At 36.7% G+C, this 18,530-nt stretch overlaps 1 protein-coding gene across 1 annotated transcript in view; it reads right to left on the reverse strand.

Moving 5' to 3' along the window:
• Positions 1–18,530, reverse strand: part of dgkb (diacylglycerol kinase, beta) — a 696,992-nt gene that overhangs the window by 480,122 nt on the left and 198,340 nt on the right. The window contains exons 7-8 of the mRNA XM_028817172.2: positions 1,946–1,995; positions 1,310–1,384 (exon numbers count right to left, since the gene is read on the reverse strand). Coding sequence (XP_028673005.1) covers positions 1,310–1,384; positions 1,946–1,995 — 125 coding nt within the window. The remainder of the gene's footprint in view (positions 1–1,309; positions 1,385–1,945; positions 1,996–18,530) is intronic.

Genomic DNA, 18,530 nt, shown 5'->3' on the forward strand with positions numbered 1-18,530 from the left:
ATTGGATCAACTTGTCTGGCACTCAAAGTCATGTGCTAATAATCTCGTGGTGATTTTGGATTCAGATTTTTAAATTTGATAAAAAGACCAATGCTGTGGTATGTAACTTTTTCTACCTCAGGCCATTTAACAAAGTCAAGTTGATTTTATCATTTAATGACCTGTGAAAGCTCATTCATGCATTTATAACCTCATATCTGGATTATTGTAATGCCCTTTATGTCGGTGTATCCCATACAGCACTGTCTCTTCTGCAGATGTTTCAGAATGCAGCTGCTAGAGATTTGACCTGCAGCAAAAAAAGTGATCATACTGTTCTGGTATTGGCCTCTCTTCATTGGCTCCCTAATAGTTACAGGGTGAATTTTAAGATTTTAGTGTTTGTTTTTAAAACCATACATGGGTCAGCTCCACCTTACTTAGCTGGTCCATATTCATCAGCCAGGCAGCTGAGGACTTCAAATAAGCTATTGTTTACTGTCCCACATGTATGGTTGAACATGAGAAATGATCATGCCTTTGTGGTGGCTAGTCCAAAACTGTGGAACTATTTGCCACTCATAATAAGGTCGACTCCCACAATTCATAGTTTTAAGTTTTTACTAAAAAAACACTTTTAATTATTGCTTTTAAGCTTATGAGTGTGTTTTAAATCTTTATATTCATATTATTTATACTGTGTTCATCTTATTCATTTGCATGTATGAATAATTAATTTATGTTTATGTGTTCGTGTACGTGTGTTTACGTATGTATAACGTTTTCTATTTATATATACAAATATATATATAAATATATGGTTGAAATAGTTTACTGTCAAATAAATGCAGAGAGTACGCGACACGTCCGAGGTTCGATTCCCGAGAGGGAGTGCAGTGGAGTGTGTACGCCTGATGAGCCCAGAATGAGGGCGAAACACGTGTCGCGTACTCTTTGCATTTATTTGACTGTAAACTATTTCAACCATTCTATGATCTGCTCCTCACAAACTGAGGGCACCATGGCGGATGTTAGCAGATTGCTGGCAAACCACAAGCGTTACCTGGTAGGTAACCACCCATACAATCAGATTGTGACACAGACTACGAATGCCGTGAATATAAATATATATATATATATATAGTAATTCTTTATTTTGCTTTTATTTCATACTATTAGCTTATATTCTATGTAAAGCACTTTGGTCAACTTTCAGTTGTTTTAAATGTGCTATATTAATAAATAAATACCCAGGATGACACCCCGGTCTCCTTACTGCGAGGCAGAAGTGCCACCCAACCTATAATTAATGGAGAATTATTTAACTTACTGGTTTAAGTTCTGTAACATCCCATTCCAAATATTCTGCAACATGCATCATTTGTGAGACAATGTTTTCTAATTCCTGCATGAAATAAGACATTTTTGTTACAAAAAATTATAATCAGAATAAAATTTTTAAAACATTAACCAATATCTCAGTGTTAATGAAACTTTTTTATGTGCTGTGTTTGCTTTGTGAATAATCAATTTCAAAATGAAAACCTATTTTATATTTTTAGAAATTTGGCTTTTTCCAGAAATATGCATTCTAAGAGAACTGTTGTATGAATCAAACAAACTCTGATACAGAGAAAAAAGTAAAATAAAAAAAGAAATCACTCCAATAAGAAATACAATCAATCCCACATTTCATAGAAAGTGTTGAGATTTGAAATTTAAAACATTTAAAAGTAGAATTGATATCAATCAGAAAGGAAAAATGCATTAAATATTCCGTAAATTGCGCATTTATAAATCCAGATTTAACACTAATTTAATGTGAGTCATAGCTTTACAAACAGTTAATATAATTTATTTATTCACACATTCTTGGAGCTCAGTTTTCCTTTATATGACAGTAGACTGATGGAGCAGTTTACTTATTTATTTATTTATGACAAAAAAAAACAAAAAAAACCTGTACCGAGTTGTCCAAGTATCCATTTCCGTCTGTGTCATAGAGACGAAACATAACTGCAATTAAAAAAAAAACAAACATATTAAAGATTTTAAGAAACTGTTCATAAGTAAAGAAAATTTGTAAATAATAACTTTGAAGATTTGCAGACATAGAAACCTAATAAACAATGGAGCAAAAACCTTCTCAAATAAATATTTTTCAGTCCAAATTTGATAATAAACAGTGCAAGGGATCAGAAATCAAAGGAAACAGAGCATCAAGTCTGTATCTTCTATATCCAAGAAGCTAATGTTGCTGCATATTTTTGTTGCAATCATTTCATAATTAGGAAACAATGCATACTGGCAATGTAATTAATTTAATTTCATGGCTCTTTAGTGCTCTTATTTTACCATTTCAGTCCTTTCTGAAAATTTACATTTTTAATTTATGTGAAAATTACTTAAATGTTTTAAGGACTGAAAAGGGTAGTCATTTTAGCCCTTCGCATGTGTCTCTCTTTAGGTAAAGTATTGTAATCGTCCAAAGACTTGATGTCAAGATTTTGATGACCCTCAACGTATTAGACCTCCCTGACTTTCTTGTATATGAAGATTGGGAAAGTATTGGAATCCTCCAAAAATTCCATTTCAAGATTTTGATGAAGCTCGATGTTTTAGACCTCCCTGAGTCCAAAAATACCATTTTTGGAATTATGTCTGTGTGTGTGTGTGTGTGAGAGCATGTGGGTGTGTGTGTGTGGGTGTGTGTGTGTGTGTGAGTAAACATGATAACTGATAACATGAGTACGCTTTCACTTAGGTCAACCAAATTTTTCATACAAGTATTAGGTACAAAACATAAATTTCTATCAACTTTGGGCTATTTCTGCTAACTGGAAGTACTTTACATTTTATTCATGCAGCTGCAGAGTCCGATTTATAAAACTTTACTTTTATAATTGTTCATGTTGATGATGGTTCTTTAATGTACATAATATAAAAATATAATCATTGTCTTGCAGTTTACTCCTCAAATATCCATCCCCATATGTGAGTATATGAGAAAGTCTAGGGGAGACCACTCCCGATTTTAATAATAATATACACTTAATGGTTAACACACAGGTATAGATGGACCAAATTAAATAATCAGTTATTGGCTTCTATGTCATTTACATCTCATAGTTAACTGGCAATTTATTAAGAAAACAGGAAGCAATCAAAACTGTGAATACACATGTCTAAGATGAACAAAAGGAATAACTGATTGTGAATCCTAACAAGGAAAATAACTAGATTCAAAAAGTAAGTTATATTAGTAACTGTAATTGGTTTCTTATTAAGAAATTGGTTGAAGCTAAATACTGCAGCCCCCCAGGACTCACACTGAGAGTCTCAGGGAAAAAGGAAACATATAATTAACTCAAACTGTACTATATATGGGTATTACAAATCTCTATATATCCTTATTTCATTTTCACCTTTTCCTTTACTCCTCTTTTCAGAAGGAATAAGTCACAGTCAAATTGCAAGTATTCAAATTGCAAGGATACCTCATATACATAACAATCATTTATAGATAAATAGATCAATAGATAGATGGATACTACTTTATTTGTCTCCAAGGGACAAGTATTATAACAAACAACAACCCCCCAATACACACAAAAACATCTGGTTTAAATTATGATAGAAGATCAGTTGCCAACTAGTAACAGGCTTGTTACTACAATTTGGATTATTGTCATGTAAAAAGGTGACATTTTTTAACTTTGATAAAGGGTAGCATGTGAGTTGAAATATGTTGATATATTTCACCTTTATCCTGATCAGAGTCTATATAACAGAGGACGAAAAGTACTGTAACTCCATAATATGATACTACCACCATCTTGTTTGATCGTATGTACTGTGTTCTTTGGTAGATATTTTTTGGAATTAAGGTCAAAAAGTTATAGCTCTAGTTCAAATATAAAACACTAAATATTTAATAGTATATTCACCCCTTTTAATATGACACACTTAGATCATCACTGGGGCAGCCATTTAGAATTAACATAATTGGTTAAATGGAGGTCACCGGTCTGTACTCAAAGTGTATCTATTGATTATAGTATAAACGCACCTTACATGGAAGATCCAACTTGTGGTGAACCAGTATGGTAGCCTTTCATGCACAATGAAGATAAAAGAATAATTCAAGCAACCCCATGAAAGGGTAACTGAAAAGCACAAGATAGGGGATGGAGAAAAGAAAATATCCAAGTCACTGAATATCTCTTGGAGTCCAGTTAAATCAATAACACTGCATAACAAAGTTTTTGCTTCTTGAACACGGTTGGGTGTTTCTTATATACATTTTCTCTCCTGTAAGTGACTTATCAACAACGGTTTGTGCAGCCTGGGCATATCCAGGCATGGAATCAGGCCAGGTTGGAAGCTGTTCTGTGGAAGTTGACATCCTGGGCATGCCTCATTGGGCAGGTCTGAACGAGTTTGATGCTGTCTCAGCTTGCCATAAAGGTGGCTTGTATACATTGATCCTGCTCATTTGGTTAATATAGATAGTCAGCGTGTTTGTATAGTAAAGTATAGTATCTGTAGCAATATAACAGTAAGTAAGCTTGATGCTATTGACATTTTGGTGTCGGACAATATGTCTCGTTAGTGTCGTAACAGCCGCGATACATTCTGCTATATCCGTGGCGAATATACACTTGCGCCTCAGAGACGTTGAATGACTGCTCTTGTGAAGAAAGCTTATCATCTGTATTTCGGCTACAAAATTGGTGATCAAGACAAGGAATGGGCACCTCACATTTGCTGTGTGACATGTGCTGTCAGTCTGAGAGCCTGGCTCAGAGGCACTTGAAAGATGATGCCATTTGCTGTTCCGATGATATGGCGAGAACAGAAAGACCATGTGATGGACTGTTACTTCTGTTTGACTAATGTGTCTGGTTTCTCTGCCAAAAACAAGAAGTCAATTGAATATCCTAATCTGCCTTCAGCAATGAGACCCGTGCCACATGAAGACAGTCTTCCAATTCTGAAATCACCAGAGGATTGGACCTTTGACGAACCAGATGAAGAAACTGCAATGCTGGGTACTGACAGTGACATTGACACGGATTTTGAACCATGCTCATCAAGAGATCCATATCTGATAACACATTCCGAATTGAACGATTTGGTCAGAGATCTGGGTCTGTCAAAAGCAAAAGCCGAGCTGCTGGGTTAGAGACTATAGGAATGGTGTTTGCTGTCACCAGGTACAAAAATTTCTGTGTTTCGAGGCCAACATCATGATATAACCAAATTTTTTGCACAAGTCGACAGTCTGTTTCTGTTGTGACATTGAAGGATTGTTCTCGTCCTTGGGTTGTAATCATAACCCGGAAGAATGGCGTCTCTTCATTGATTTGTCAATGTTAAGCCTGAAAGCTGTTCTGCTACACAATGGCAACGTTTATCCTTCAGTACCTGTTGGCTATGCAGCACACATGAAAGAAACGTATGAGAATATGGAACTGTTGCTGAAGCACGTCCAGTATAGCAGGTACAACTGGAATATCTGTGGAGATCTTGAAGTCATTGCTCTGTTACTAGGACTGCAGCTTGGCTATACAAAGTACTGTTGTTTCATCTGTGAATTGGACAGCCGTGCCAAAGAGTCGCACTATTCTTGACAGAACTCGCCACTTCATAAAAAGTTAGTTCCAGGACAGAAAAATGTGGCACATGAATCGCTTGTCAACCCAGCAAAGATATTTTTGCCTCCTCTTCACATAAAACTGGGACTCATGAAGAATTTGTGAACGCACTGAACAAGGAAGGCAAAGGTTTTCGTTATTTAAGACAGATGTTCCCAAGACTAACTGACGCTAAGATCAAAAAGGGCATTTTTGTTGGCCCCCAGATCAGACATGTTATGAGGGACAAGCGGTTTGAAGATCTGTTAGTTGAGCGGAAAAAATTGCCTAGAAAGCCTTCAAAGACGTTGTTGACAAGAGCCCCAAACTACTTCACATTGATATTAAAGAGTCTTTTTCTGTTGACCAATGTCAAAAAAGCTAAAGTAAATTCGCAATGATTCAATATTGTCTTATATATAAACGTCAACACGTGAAAGTGTGCGTCTCTGTCTGTCTGGCCAGGAAGTGCGAAGCTATAGCAATGAAGCTGAAAGAGCTGGAATGTTGGCCCCAAGTTAATGAGTTGGAGTCAAACTTGCTTAGCCGCTGATAGACAAGGGGGGCGAGAACTTCCACAAAACAAAACCACCGGCTCTGGATTTCAATTTTTTTCTGACGATTTCAATAGTTTCTAGGAGCCCAGGCTTTTTACAGCACGGGCTTATACAGCTATTACTGTATAATAATAGTGTGGAAATTTTCAATGGGGTGAAAACGTTTAATAGGCACTGTATATTTACATTAAATTCACAACACAGAAGTAAAGACCAATATCAGAGATGGAGTGCCTGGTGTTTTAGCTTCCATCTGTAAGTGTATTCCCACTTGAAAGAAATTACATGATCACAAATATAATCTTCTTCTTCTTTCGGCTGCTCCTGTTAGGGGTTGCCACAGTGAATCATCTTCCTCCATATCTTCCTGTCCTCTAAAAAAGGAAATTAAGCCACCCAAGTATTCAGAAGGAGAACTGTTTCATTCTGCACAATCCAGGGCTATTGCTATTGTTACCTATTTCGGTATTCCCAAACAGATTTTAACTGCTCATGGAACCCCTTTAACATTAAAAAATATTTGCTGATACATGCATTTATGTATTTGTTTGTTTGTTTGTTTTTACCTATGTAGATAGGCACATCTGTTGATCACACCCAATGCAACTGCCCTGTAAAAAAATTATATAAAATTTTAAAAATGTGCTCTTAGTGGTTGAATATGGAAAAGTCTGAAATGTTGTTACTCAATTTCTTTATTGTAGTTATACTCTAGGAGGTTTCTGAATTCCCCTAATATTAGTCTATTCCTTATTAGGATTTTGAATAGTTTGGAAACATTTTAATGTGTATTCATAAATTGAATTACTGCAAACACATGAAAGCTATACATAAGCTCATTTTGAAAAATGAAAGCAAAAACAGGTCAAAGCCCAGGTATCAAAACACTAACTCAAAATGCTGATCAAATGGTACATGCCATCATCTGGGTTCTTTCTTTTTTATCCATACCAACACCAACATCAACATGTGACTGCTGTGTATGAGTACCTGAACAAAAGAATGAGATAAGTGGTGTCAAGACAAAAGCAAGGGCTAGGGGGCTCAGCCTCAGCCAACTTATTACAAATATAAGGTGCACTTCCCTTTAAGCGGCTATAAATGCAAGTTCACTAAACAGTTCTTATTATGTGGAATGGTCCTTATTTGATGTTACCTTTACTGATGGGTCTAGTTTAAGATAGCAATTTCTTTCTTTTTTTTTTTTAAATTTTATTAATTTTAATCATTCCATACAAATAGATCAGTTTTTACAAAAAATAGGATTGAAAACAGATGGACCCCCACCCCTGAGAAAGAGAGCATGGCCAATGGGGTAAACCTTAAAGCTTGTAAACATACCTAAATTGATTAGTTTAATAGGCCAGTAGAGATGAATGGAGAAGAGAAAAAAATGCATAGAGAATTGCTTCTTTGGTGCTTTAAGAGCTTATTCTAAAATATTATTGATTAGATCCTGCCAGGTTTTGAAAAAGTTCTGTACAGATCCTCTAACTGAGAATTTGATTTTTTCCAGTTTCAAATAGTATAAAACATCGGTTTCCCACTGACTTAAAAGAGGAGAATTAGGATTCTTCCAGTTTAGCAAAATAAGTCTGCGTGCCAAAAGTGTAGTGAATGCAATCACAGTTTATTTTTCCTTCTTCACTTTAAACCCATCTGGAAGACCACCAAACACAGCTGTTAATGGGTTAGGAGGGATTGTGACACGAACGCTGTCTTAGAGGCACTTAAAAATTTTGGTCCAAAATGATGTTAATTTGGTGCAGGCCCAAAACATGTGACCTAGTGAGGCTGGGACTTGATTGCAGCGTTCGCAGGTTGGATCTTGCCCTGGAAACATTTTGGACAGTTTTAAGCAAGACAGATGTGCTCGATATATAATTTTGAATTGAATAATTGTATGCTTTGCGCATATAGAGGTTGAGTGAATTCTCTGTATTGCTGTTTTCCACTCCTTTTTTGATATATTGATTAAGAGATTTTTTTCCCATTGCCCTCTCGGATCTATGAAAGGGAGGGACTGTAAAATAATTGTATATGTTGCAGAGATGGTGTTTAAGTCCCCAAAATTGAGCAATATTTTTTCCTGCATGGAGGAGGGTGCAAGATAAGGAAAATCGGGCAGGTGCTGTTTAACAAAGTTCCTAATTTGAAGATAGTGAAAGAAATGTGTAGCTGGAAAGTTATATTTGGAATGTAATTGTTCATAGGATGCAAAGATGTTGTCTATATAAAGATCTCTAAGCAATTTAATCCCAAATGTTTTCCAGATATTAAAAACTGCATATGTTTACAAGGGTTTAAAGAGGTTGTTCTCTTGCAGGGGTGCCACAGATAAAAGATTCTCCATCTTAAAATGCTTTCTACATTGGTTCCATGTCCTGAGTGAGTGAAGCACAATTGGGTTATTAGTATATTGGCGATAACTTGCATTTATTGGGGCACAAAGCAGGAAATATAAAGAAGTGCTACAGGATTTTACTTCTATTGCGGACCAAGCCTGTGTATGTTCATCTATTTGTGTCCAGGTTTTTATAGCTTGTATGTTTGCTGCCCAGTAATAAAACTGAAAGTTGGGTAGAGCCATGTCACCTTCTGCCTTAGGTCTTTGTAGGGTCGTTCTTTGGATACGTGGATGATTTGAGTTCCAAATAAATGAGGTTATTGTTGAATCTAATTGCTTACAAAATTATTTATTGATGTATATTTGAATGTTTTGAAATAAAAAAAGAAGCTTAGGAAGAATATTCATCTTAACAACGTTAATTCTTCCAGCTAGAGTGAAATGAAGGGTTGATCATCTATGCAAGTCTTGCTTAATTTTTTCCATACCGACAGCAAAATTTTGTTGATAAAGTGCTTTGTGTTTACTTGTGATAGTTACCCCTAGGTATTTAAACTGGTCTGCTATGGTAAAAGGTAGGGTGTCCAATCTAATATTATATGCTTGAGAATTCACTGGAAGAGTACACTTTTATTCAGATTAAGTCCGAGACCAGAGATCTTTAGAAATTCTGTAAGTGCTGTTAAGACTGCAGGCACTGAATTTTGTAGGTCTGATATATATAGTATAATATCATCTGCATATAGAGAAATTTTCTGTTCCAGTCCTTCTCTGATAATCCCCTTTATCTGATAAGCATTTCAACAGTGAACCGCCAGTGGTTGAATGGCGATTGCAAATAGCAATGGTGACAAGGGGCATCCTTGTCTGGTACCACGTTCTAGTTTAAAGTAATCTGAACAAATGTTGTTAATACAAACAGAAGCTTCTGGATTGGTATAGAGTAGTTTGATCCAAGCACAAATGTTTGGGGCAAACCCAAATTTCTCTAATGTAGTGAAAAGGTATTTCCATTCTATCGTGTCAAATGCTTTTTCTGCATCCAATGATAATAATATTTCTGGGGTGTTTGATTTTGCTGGTGAATATGTTACATTAAACAGGCATCGAAGATTGGAAGATAAATGTCGACCCTTGATAAATCCAGTTTGATCTTGTGATATTACCGAGGGCAGCACTTTCTCCATCCTTCTAGCTATGATTTTTGAGAGTATCTTAACATCATTATTCAGAAGTGAAATTGGTCTGTATGATGCACATTGTAATAAGTCCTTATTTTGTTCAGGAAAGATGGTGATTAATGCTTGGCGAAAAGTTTGAGGTAGAATTTGATTGTCTCTAGCTTCTGTAAATGTTGCTAATAGGAGGGGAGCTAGCTGAGTGGAGTATTTCTTATAAAATTCTTCAGGGTAGCCATCAGGGCCTGCTGCTTTCCCGCCTTGAAGTGACTTTATAGCATCTAGTAATTCTGATAGCTCCAGAGGTTTATCCAGTTCCTCCGCACTAAAAATATCCATTTGTGGTATCTGTAATGTATCCAGAAATGCAATAGATTGTGTGTTGTCTTCTTTAAACACGGTAGAATATAAGGATTTATAGTAGTCTCTAAATGTGTGCATTATATTTTTATGGCAAATGATTTCATCTCCATTTGTGTTGGTGATTACTGGGATTGCATTGTGAACTTCTTGCTTGTGGATTTGTTGAGCTAAAAGCTTATTAGCTTTCTCTCCATGTTCATAGTAATGATGTCTTGATTTATAAATTAGTTGTTCAGTTTCTTTAGTTGTCAAGATGTTGAGTTCTGAATGCAGAGCCTGCCTTTTCCTATGCAGAGCCTTGCTTGGATGCCTAGCATGTTCTTCATCTATTCTAGTAATTTCGCTTCTTGGCTCTAATACTTTCTTGGTTTCTAATTTATTCCTGTGGGAAAGATATGAAATAATCTGTCCTCTTAAGAAAGCTTTTAGAGTTTCCCAGAATATTCCTGCAGAAACCTGTGAGGATGTATTTGTCTCTAAGAAGAAGCTGATTTGTTTGGATATAAATTCTGTACAGTTCTTGTCTGCTAATAGAAGCAGGTTAAGACGCCATCTGCGAGGTGAGTGTGTGGGGCATAATGACTTTAGCTCCAAGATCAGAGGTGTATGGTCAGAAATAACAATAGCGTCGTACTTGAAAGATTTAATCGTAGGCAAGAAATTATTATCTATAAAGAAATAGTCAATTCTTGAGTAGTAATGATGTACTGGTGAGTAGAATGAATATGTTCTTGAGTTTGGGTTTAGAAACCTCCAGGGGTCTGATAATTTGTGGTCAGTTACAAACTGTGTAATTGGCTTTGCAGTGTTAGATGTCATCCCCCCTGTGACAGGAGTCCTATCTAAGAGTGGATTTAAAACACAATTAAAGTCTCCAGCCATTATAATTTTATGATTATTCACATTGGGAATGGATGCAAATACATTTCGCATGAATTCCTTATCATTGACATTAGGTGCATAAACATTTATCAAAATCATCTTACAGTTAAATAAGTTGCCCATGACAATCACATATCTCCCTTCAGGATCAGATACTACATCTGATGCTACAAATGAGACTGTTCTATGTATGAGAATTCTTTGTATGAGTTTTCTTTGTAAAGCTAGAATGGAACATTTGTCCAGTCCAGTCGTTTTGCAGCCGGAACTGATCCTTGTTTAGTAAGTGGGTCTCCTGTAAAAATACTATTTTAGCGTTTAAACCTGTTAGGTGAGAGAATACTTTCTTTCTCTTTAATTCGTGATTCAGGCCTTTAACATTCCAGCTCACAAAGTTAACTGTCCCATCATGGAGACATTGATTCTGAATTTTTGCTGCCATTTTATAATCTTAACTGGAAGTGGGACAGCTTTAACCTTAATTTCCAATTTCCCCACGAGTTATTACCATTCAGCCTATTGTTATGATTGTAGTTATAATTATAAGAATTAAAAGTATGATTAGATATAGCGTGCTCTCTTTCTCTCCCCCCCTAATCCCCCCACCCCCCCTTTTGCCTCCCCATGTGAGGCTGAACCTCACTTCACAAAGTCCCAGTCCTCTGACATACCTAGAGACTGAGCACGTCGAAAACAAAACAAGCCTCCACGCAGCGGCGTTTGAGGATTAAAAAGTAGAGACATCTATTACCAATAAAGTCTAAATACTATATGCCTAAAATATAATTATTAACAAACTATAAGCATAAAGTATAATCTTCAGCAATCTTAAAGTATTAAGATAATAAACCCAGGGAATGGTCTTAAAAAGTGGTCTTGGATAAGCATAGAAAATCCTAATACAATAATAACAGTAACAATAAACGAAGGGTATGATGTTAAACAGTCTCCTTTAGGGTAGTAAAAAAAAAAAGAAATTAATTTCTTCCACACACACGTCTATAACTGTAATTGAAACATAAACAGAAAGCGTCTGAGTAATGAAAAGGATGTATAATTATGGTACCCGTATCATTACAAGTGGATCAGACAGCAGGTGATATCTCCTTGCCATGCCATGACAGGATGCGACTCACTATTGTGTTTCAGAATAGTGTCGGGATCAGCTTTCTTAATTCCTTTTCTGCTTCCTCCTTGCTGGAGAAGATGCGAATGTCTGCTTAACGTCATCCAGCTGATCGGAAAGTTTTCTCCGTTTAGACGTATTTTCTTGAATGTGTTCCTCAATATTCCCCAGCATATCTTTAATGGTCGCATCAAAACGATTATATAAACGCATTTCCAAGTCTTTATTATCCTGCTCCAAATCAATTATTTCTTTCTTCATACTTTTCTGGATGTCTTTCTGGATGTCTTTCTTAAGCACACTTATGGCTGTGACTGTGGCCGTGGCCAATGTTGTGATCATTTCCTTCTGTTCGGACAAATCGCTTCAGATTTTGTGCTCTGCGGGTGAAGTAGCAACCCCGGTTATAGCCGATGCTTCGGGCTCGTGAGGAGTAGATGAAAGCACGGACCTGCAAGGCCGCTTCTAGTTTCAAGTGATCTTCTGGAATCGGTGAACTATCGTGACCTGCATCACTTGCACCTTCACTCCCATTTTCGCTCTTGACTGGAGATGATGCAATGAAGTCTGTGCATTCGCCTGCCTGTTCCAGGTCAGTCTGTGAAAGGCCGTACCTCGCACTTGGGCTTGATGTCTGTCTAGACTTGAATGTAGCTTTAAGTTTCCTTTCCGGTTCTTTCTGACCCCCTTTCTTGTTACTCATGTTTATATACTGTAGTGGAAACTCCTCGTGTCGAGTAAATACAGGATACCTCAAAATAATAAGAAATACGTGAAAAAAAAAGCCACTGCTAACGGAGCTCTGCTTCAGAAGTCCATCTCCCGTAATGGACAAGACCAAATAATTGCTAAGATAGCAATTTCTAAAGTCATGTTGTTCTTTTTTGTCTTTTGTGATAAACCTAGGCCCACTGAGATGCGTGTGCTGCTCGTCTTTGCTTTTGGTAATGAGAAAAGTGGGCTTCCATGTGCTTTGATCTAACCCCCCATAACTTTTTTACCCTGTCCCTCAAAATCATCAATTAAAGGGCTCATTGAAGAAAGAGAGACAGGTGTAGGACAGTGTAAAATTGGTTAAGGGGGTTTTGCCTTTCAATTTTTCAGACATCAGTCGAAATGTCTGTTTAGATCAGATAAGATTCACTCCAAGCACTCGGTTGTTGCCACTGCCTGTTGTCATTGCCTAGGGAGGAGACATGACTCGATATACTTCATTGACTGAACATTTGCCCGTCCTTTTGTGAATCACCTCAGCTGTAAAATCTGCCTGCCTACTCATGTCAGATTGGCAGCTGGCTTGAAAACTACTGCATAATTTGTCTCAGATTCCTGTGAATAGTATGACAGTCTATGTCACAAACATAGCTGGATGCTTTTGGACTCCCTGGTTTGCCGAGCTTGGGGCCGTCATGTTCAGCTCTGTACTTTTCTCCTGGATCTTCTGTGACAGTAATACTGAAGTCAATACTAGAGGACTGCAGAGGAATATTTTATTAATTATCCTACCAAATCATTTGTGCTGTAGTTTCTATTGTGATATCATTGTCTAAGGGCAAATATGGAAAAAATGATTATGTTGTCTTTGAGATATATGGCAATAAAGCAACTAACTAGAAAAAAATAAACTAAAACTGCCTTTTTTCTATTGGGCTACATCTAAATTCTGTTGTTTTTTTTTAGTATATCTTTATATATGAAAAAGAAGTTAAATTATTTCTGACACACACCATTAAAAGAAACAAATTCTTGACAACATAGATCAATCAGAAGAGCCTCATTAGAGAACAGCAGCGTGCAGATATAAAGTGGGAGGCAGTGGCAGCAATATAGGCAGTCAAACTGCTGAATTACTACCTGCCATGGACAGAGTTCGACCTGTTTGTGACTGACTATACCGATGTAAAATGGATTGCCATTTACAAAGATGTCATTAGGATTTTTCTCAGCCTAAAGTATGAAGAACAAACTCCAGATGTTGTTCCTGCCTTGTACCCGATGATTGCTTGGATAGGCTCCAGATGTCTCCCGAAACCTGCCCTGGATAAGCAGTTTAACAAAATGGATAGTTGTTATGGCTGTCTCTCAAGTTCATAGCCTCATGGTAGGTGTCTTTCCAAACCTCAGATTGGAGCTAATGAAGAGTTGTGGCCATTAAAATTAAAATAAATATTAGCCGTCTCAGATGCTGAAATCCTTTTCACATTTCTCATTGCTAGAAATAGCAAAACCATGCTGAAGTAAGATATGTGATTGATGGACAGCAATGCTTCATTCACCCTGATCAGGTTTAAATAGTGTAGCTCTGTAGTCACGTCACATGCCTGAATATGAGAAAAAGGTAGATAACTTGAATGAGGAAATATAAAGAAATGCAGTTTATGTGATCAAGGCACTTTAGAAGTGTTTTTTTTTTGGTACTCGAGAGTTGTAAATATTCAGTGTAAAAAAAAAAAAAAAATTAACCAAACTCAATATTTCAGCCGAGGATGTAGTTTTGTATATATGAAGAGTTTACAGGGTCTCCCTGCATCTACCCTAGCTTTCTCCAAGGATTCAGATTTTCATCCGTATCTCAAAAATGTGGATTTTAAATTGATTGGATGCTCCAAATTGTTCTTTTGTGAGTCACTGTGCTTATGCCTAAATTAAGATTGATTTTAACATCCCAGAAGCCTGTAATAAAATAAGTGCATTTGGAAATCAATTGCTGGATGAATAATCCTGAAACAAATTACAATGGAGAAGGTTTAAATTAAAGTGTAGTTGTCTGAAAATTAAGAGTGTATTGAAGTCATACAGTTTTCTTATTAAATTAATATTATATGTGTAACTGATAAATGAACAATTAAAACAATAGTTTTATAATCACAATGAGAGGGGTTAGTTAAGTAAGCTCTTAATTTGTATATGAAAGATGAAGTATGAAATATTGCCAGTAGATGGCGATCAAAGCCTATGAACAAAAAATAATCATTGTTGTGTAGTTGATACCATACATCCTTTTTTGTTTTTGGTTTGACTGCAATATTTTAATATTATCTATGGAATAGTTCATTGTAAATGTGATCCTTTGCTGCTGTCATTTATTTAGGTAATGTTATTTCATGGAAAAGAATATTCGTAGAATTTAGGATATAGATAATCATATGTTTAAATATTACAATGTAATAATAAAAAGGCAACAGTGCATAATGAAATCTAGACATTTTTTTGAAAGTTGCACCTTCATTTTTCATCTTCATGTCTTTTACCTTACACTCCAAATTGTAAGTTTAGATCTTCAAATGAGTGTCTGCTTATAATTCCAAGAGCTAAACTTAAAAGAAGTGGTGAGGCAGCCTTCTGCTGTTATGCACCTACAATCTGGAATAGCTTACCGAAACAGATTCGCCAGGCTAATACAGTAGAACACTTTTAAAAACTGCTAAAAACTCATTATTTTAACATGGCTTTCTCATAGCTTCATTTTAGTTTAATCCTGACACTCTGTATATGCATTTAATTATCAATATTATTCCTGGTGGCTCCATAATCCGTATTAACCCCTACTTTCTCTGCTGTTCTTTTTGCAGTTTTCTGTGGTGGTGATCTGTTCCACCACCCTCTGATCAAAGCAGCGTGATGTCCCTACATTGATGGATTAAGCCAGACGTCCACATGACCGTCATCATCAAGTTTTTCCATGGGAACCCTGAATACAATGAGGACTGATTGTGAGGTCATTTATGTTAGGTAGAATGCTAGAGGGGGCTGGGTGGTCTTGTGGCCTCAGAGCCCCTGTAGATTTTATTTTTTTCTCCAGCTGTCTAGAGTTTTTTTGTTTTTTTTCTGTGGATATGCTGTATACTACGAAGCCAAGTAGTTTCAAGGTGGCTGTGTACATTCCTTCCTTACAGGTATGATGGATATTCACTCTCTAAAATAAACTTTGTAAAATGTCTTTATTTTTTATAATTTGCTACTGCAGCAAACTCAGCATGTGACCCAGATTAGATATGCAGCTGGCTTACTCATGAATGTGAATAAGAAAATGTTATTTTTTATGATCAACTGATTATGGCACATTATCAAACAATAATTTAAAGAATATAGAGGATAGTGCAGTACAGAAGTAACAACCTTTTACCATTATAATACACACACACACACACACACACACACCATCACTAACACCCTGTCACCATTCTGAGTCGGTGAAAAAGATTTTTAGTGTCTAAGGGACAACCGAACGAAATGTAGACCTAATTGCAGACCTAACCACAGCAAAACTTACAGGAAATCTTACAATTACTGTGGAAAAGAGGATGGACGAAAAAATGAATGCCATTCATGAAAAATCCCCTCCAGGAGGTGCTCTCTTAGAGCACTTTTAGCCACAGGCTCATTCCACCGCTGTGTGCTAAAAAGCGCCTCTGGGGTTTTTTTCTACTCACTGCTATCAGGCAGTTCAATACTCCCTCCCAACATACTCTTTAAATGCATTTTAACTAACTACAGGGTCACGGGGGTCTGCTGGAGCCAACACAGGACTCAAGGCAGGAAACAAACCCCAGGCAGGGCGCCTGCCCACCGCAGGACACGCACACACACCAAGCACACACTAGGGACAATTTAGGATCACCAATTAACCTAACCTGCATGTCTTTGGACTGTGGGAGGAAACCGGAGCACCCAGAGGAAACCCACGCAGACACAGGGAGAACATGCAAACTCCATGCAGGGAGGACCCAGAAATCGAAGCATCAGTGCAATATTTATTAATTTATTTACATGTATTTACTGACTGTATTATTCATTCTATGCATCTGCATCTTTGTTTTTTATGTTTCTGCTACTACAGTATATGCATCTGACTTTCCCCATTAGATTAATAAAATTAATCTAATCTAATCTTAATTGGAAAGTCAGACTAGACAAGGAAGATTAAAGGAAGCGAAAGGAAAGGCAGATTATAAAACATACCCTCAGGTAAGTTTCACAAAACACTGTAAATAGATTGCTTTAAGTTATAAATAATTGTGTATTGGCAAAACAAGTTATTTTTTTATTTTATACTTTTATAATTAATATAGTAATCATTTACAAGAGGTGCAGTAATACCTCTAGAGCTAATGGAACATTATGTTTGCTCAGTAAGCTAACTCTATGGTTGTTTCAGTCTGAATAAAGGATGGGTCAGAGTTCCTTGAATAGGCAAACATCTTACATTTAGGGTTCTTGCTACATATTATGGGGAGTATGCAACAGAAAAACCTCTGTGGTTTCTTGTGCCTTCAATTCAAAAGTGGGGCTTGGGAATACTAGCACTGACAAAGTGTGCTGTAATTGAATGACAAGATTTTTAGATAGCATTTCTGACCAAGGCAGTAACTACACTGGTCTACAAAAAAATATTTTTTGTTTGCTACTGGGAACTTCAGAGCATCTCTTTATTAAGTTTTCTACACTGATTTCATATACGAAATCAGAATTAAGCTAGCACGTCAGGTTTTTGAAATAAACATCATTGATGTTTTGACACTTTTGAATATCGATATAGTATATCAACATGATATCTAGAGTTTGGACTGTGTCCCACCAAAATTGTTTTGATGTGTTTATTCTGAAAACAAACCAGAAGCCGATACCAGAGACACGTTAAAGCATATTTATGTCAATTTACCTCAATATAAAAGTGACGTCAGCCTGCCCAAAAATGTTGGGAGGCACTTGCTTTTGCGCTTGTACTGCACATCCGTCTCTCTTTGCAAGAACCAAAAGTAGTCACCCATCATGTTCGGAGTGAATTTTCCCCAATTTCAGTTTTCCATCACCTTTATATCTTGATGAAATCTTTCCCCATGCTCATCTCTGACATTGCTTAGATTTGGTGGAAAAAAGTCGAGATGAGAATGTAAAAAATGCGTCTTCAGTGACATTCTGGCTCCCGTAAGCAAATATACTTTCAGCATATTCTCCACAAGCTCAGTATAATTCTTTGCTCTGTGACTGTCAAGAAAATTCTGGACAACCTGCACGAATGAGGGTGCTGATTCAGTTGGCTTCAGTTTCCTTTTGAACTCATCGTCAAGCATCAGTTCACGGATTTCAGGACCAACAAAAACACTTTCCTTAATTTTGGCTTCACTTTTCTCGAGACCAAACTTATTTCTTAAATGCTGAAATGCATTGCCTTTACTGTCCAGTCACCCTAGTTGTCCAAGACCTGGAACATCATAACTAAAAAATGGGATGTGCTGGATGAAAACGATTTTCAGATTTGGAGTCAGCAAGTGAAATTTGTTAAAGTACAAGTGAAAGAATCCCAGTAGCAAAATGCTTGTTGACCAGTGCTATTAGTTGGCATTAGCAGGTCCACCCTGCCAGTGGATGTTGAAGTAAGAGCTGAGAGAATAGAACCACGGGGTTTAGAGCTTTCAGTCGAGTGGCCCCTCGCCTCTGGAAGTCTCTCCCACAAGACAT

The sequence above is a fragment of the Erpetoichthys calabaricus genome, chromosome 13 (genome assembly GCF_900747795.2).
Source record: "Erpetoichthys calabaricus chromosome 13, fErpCal1.3, whole genome shotgun sequence".
In the NCBI taxonomy this organism is placed as follows: Eukaryota; Metazoa; Chordata; class Cladistia; order Polypteriformes; family Polypteridae; genus Erpetoichthys; species Erpetoichthys calabaricus.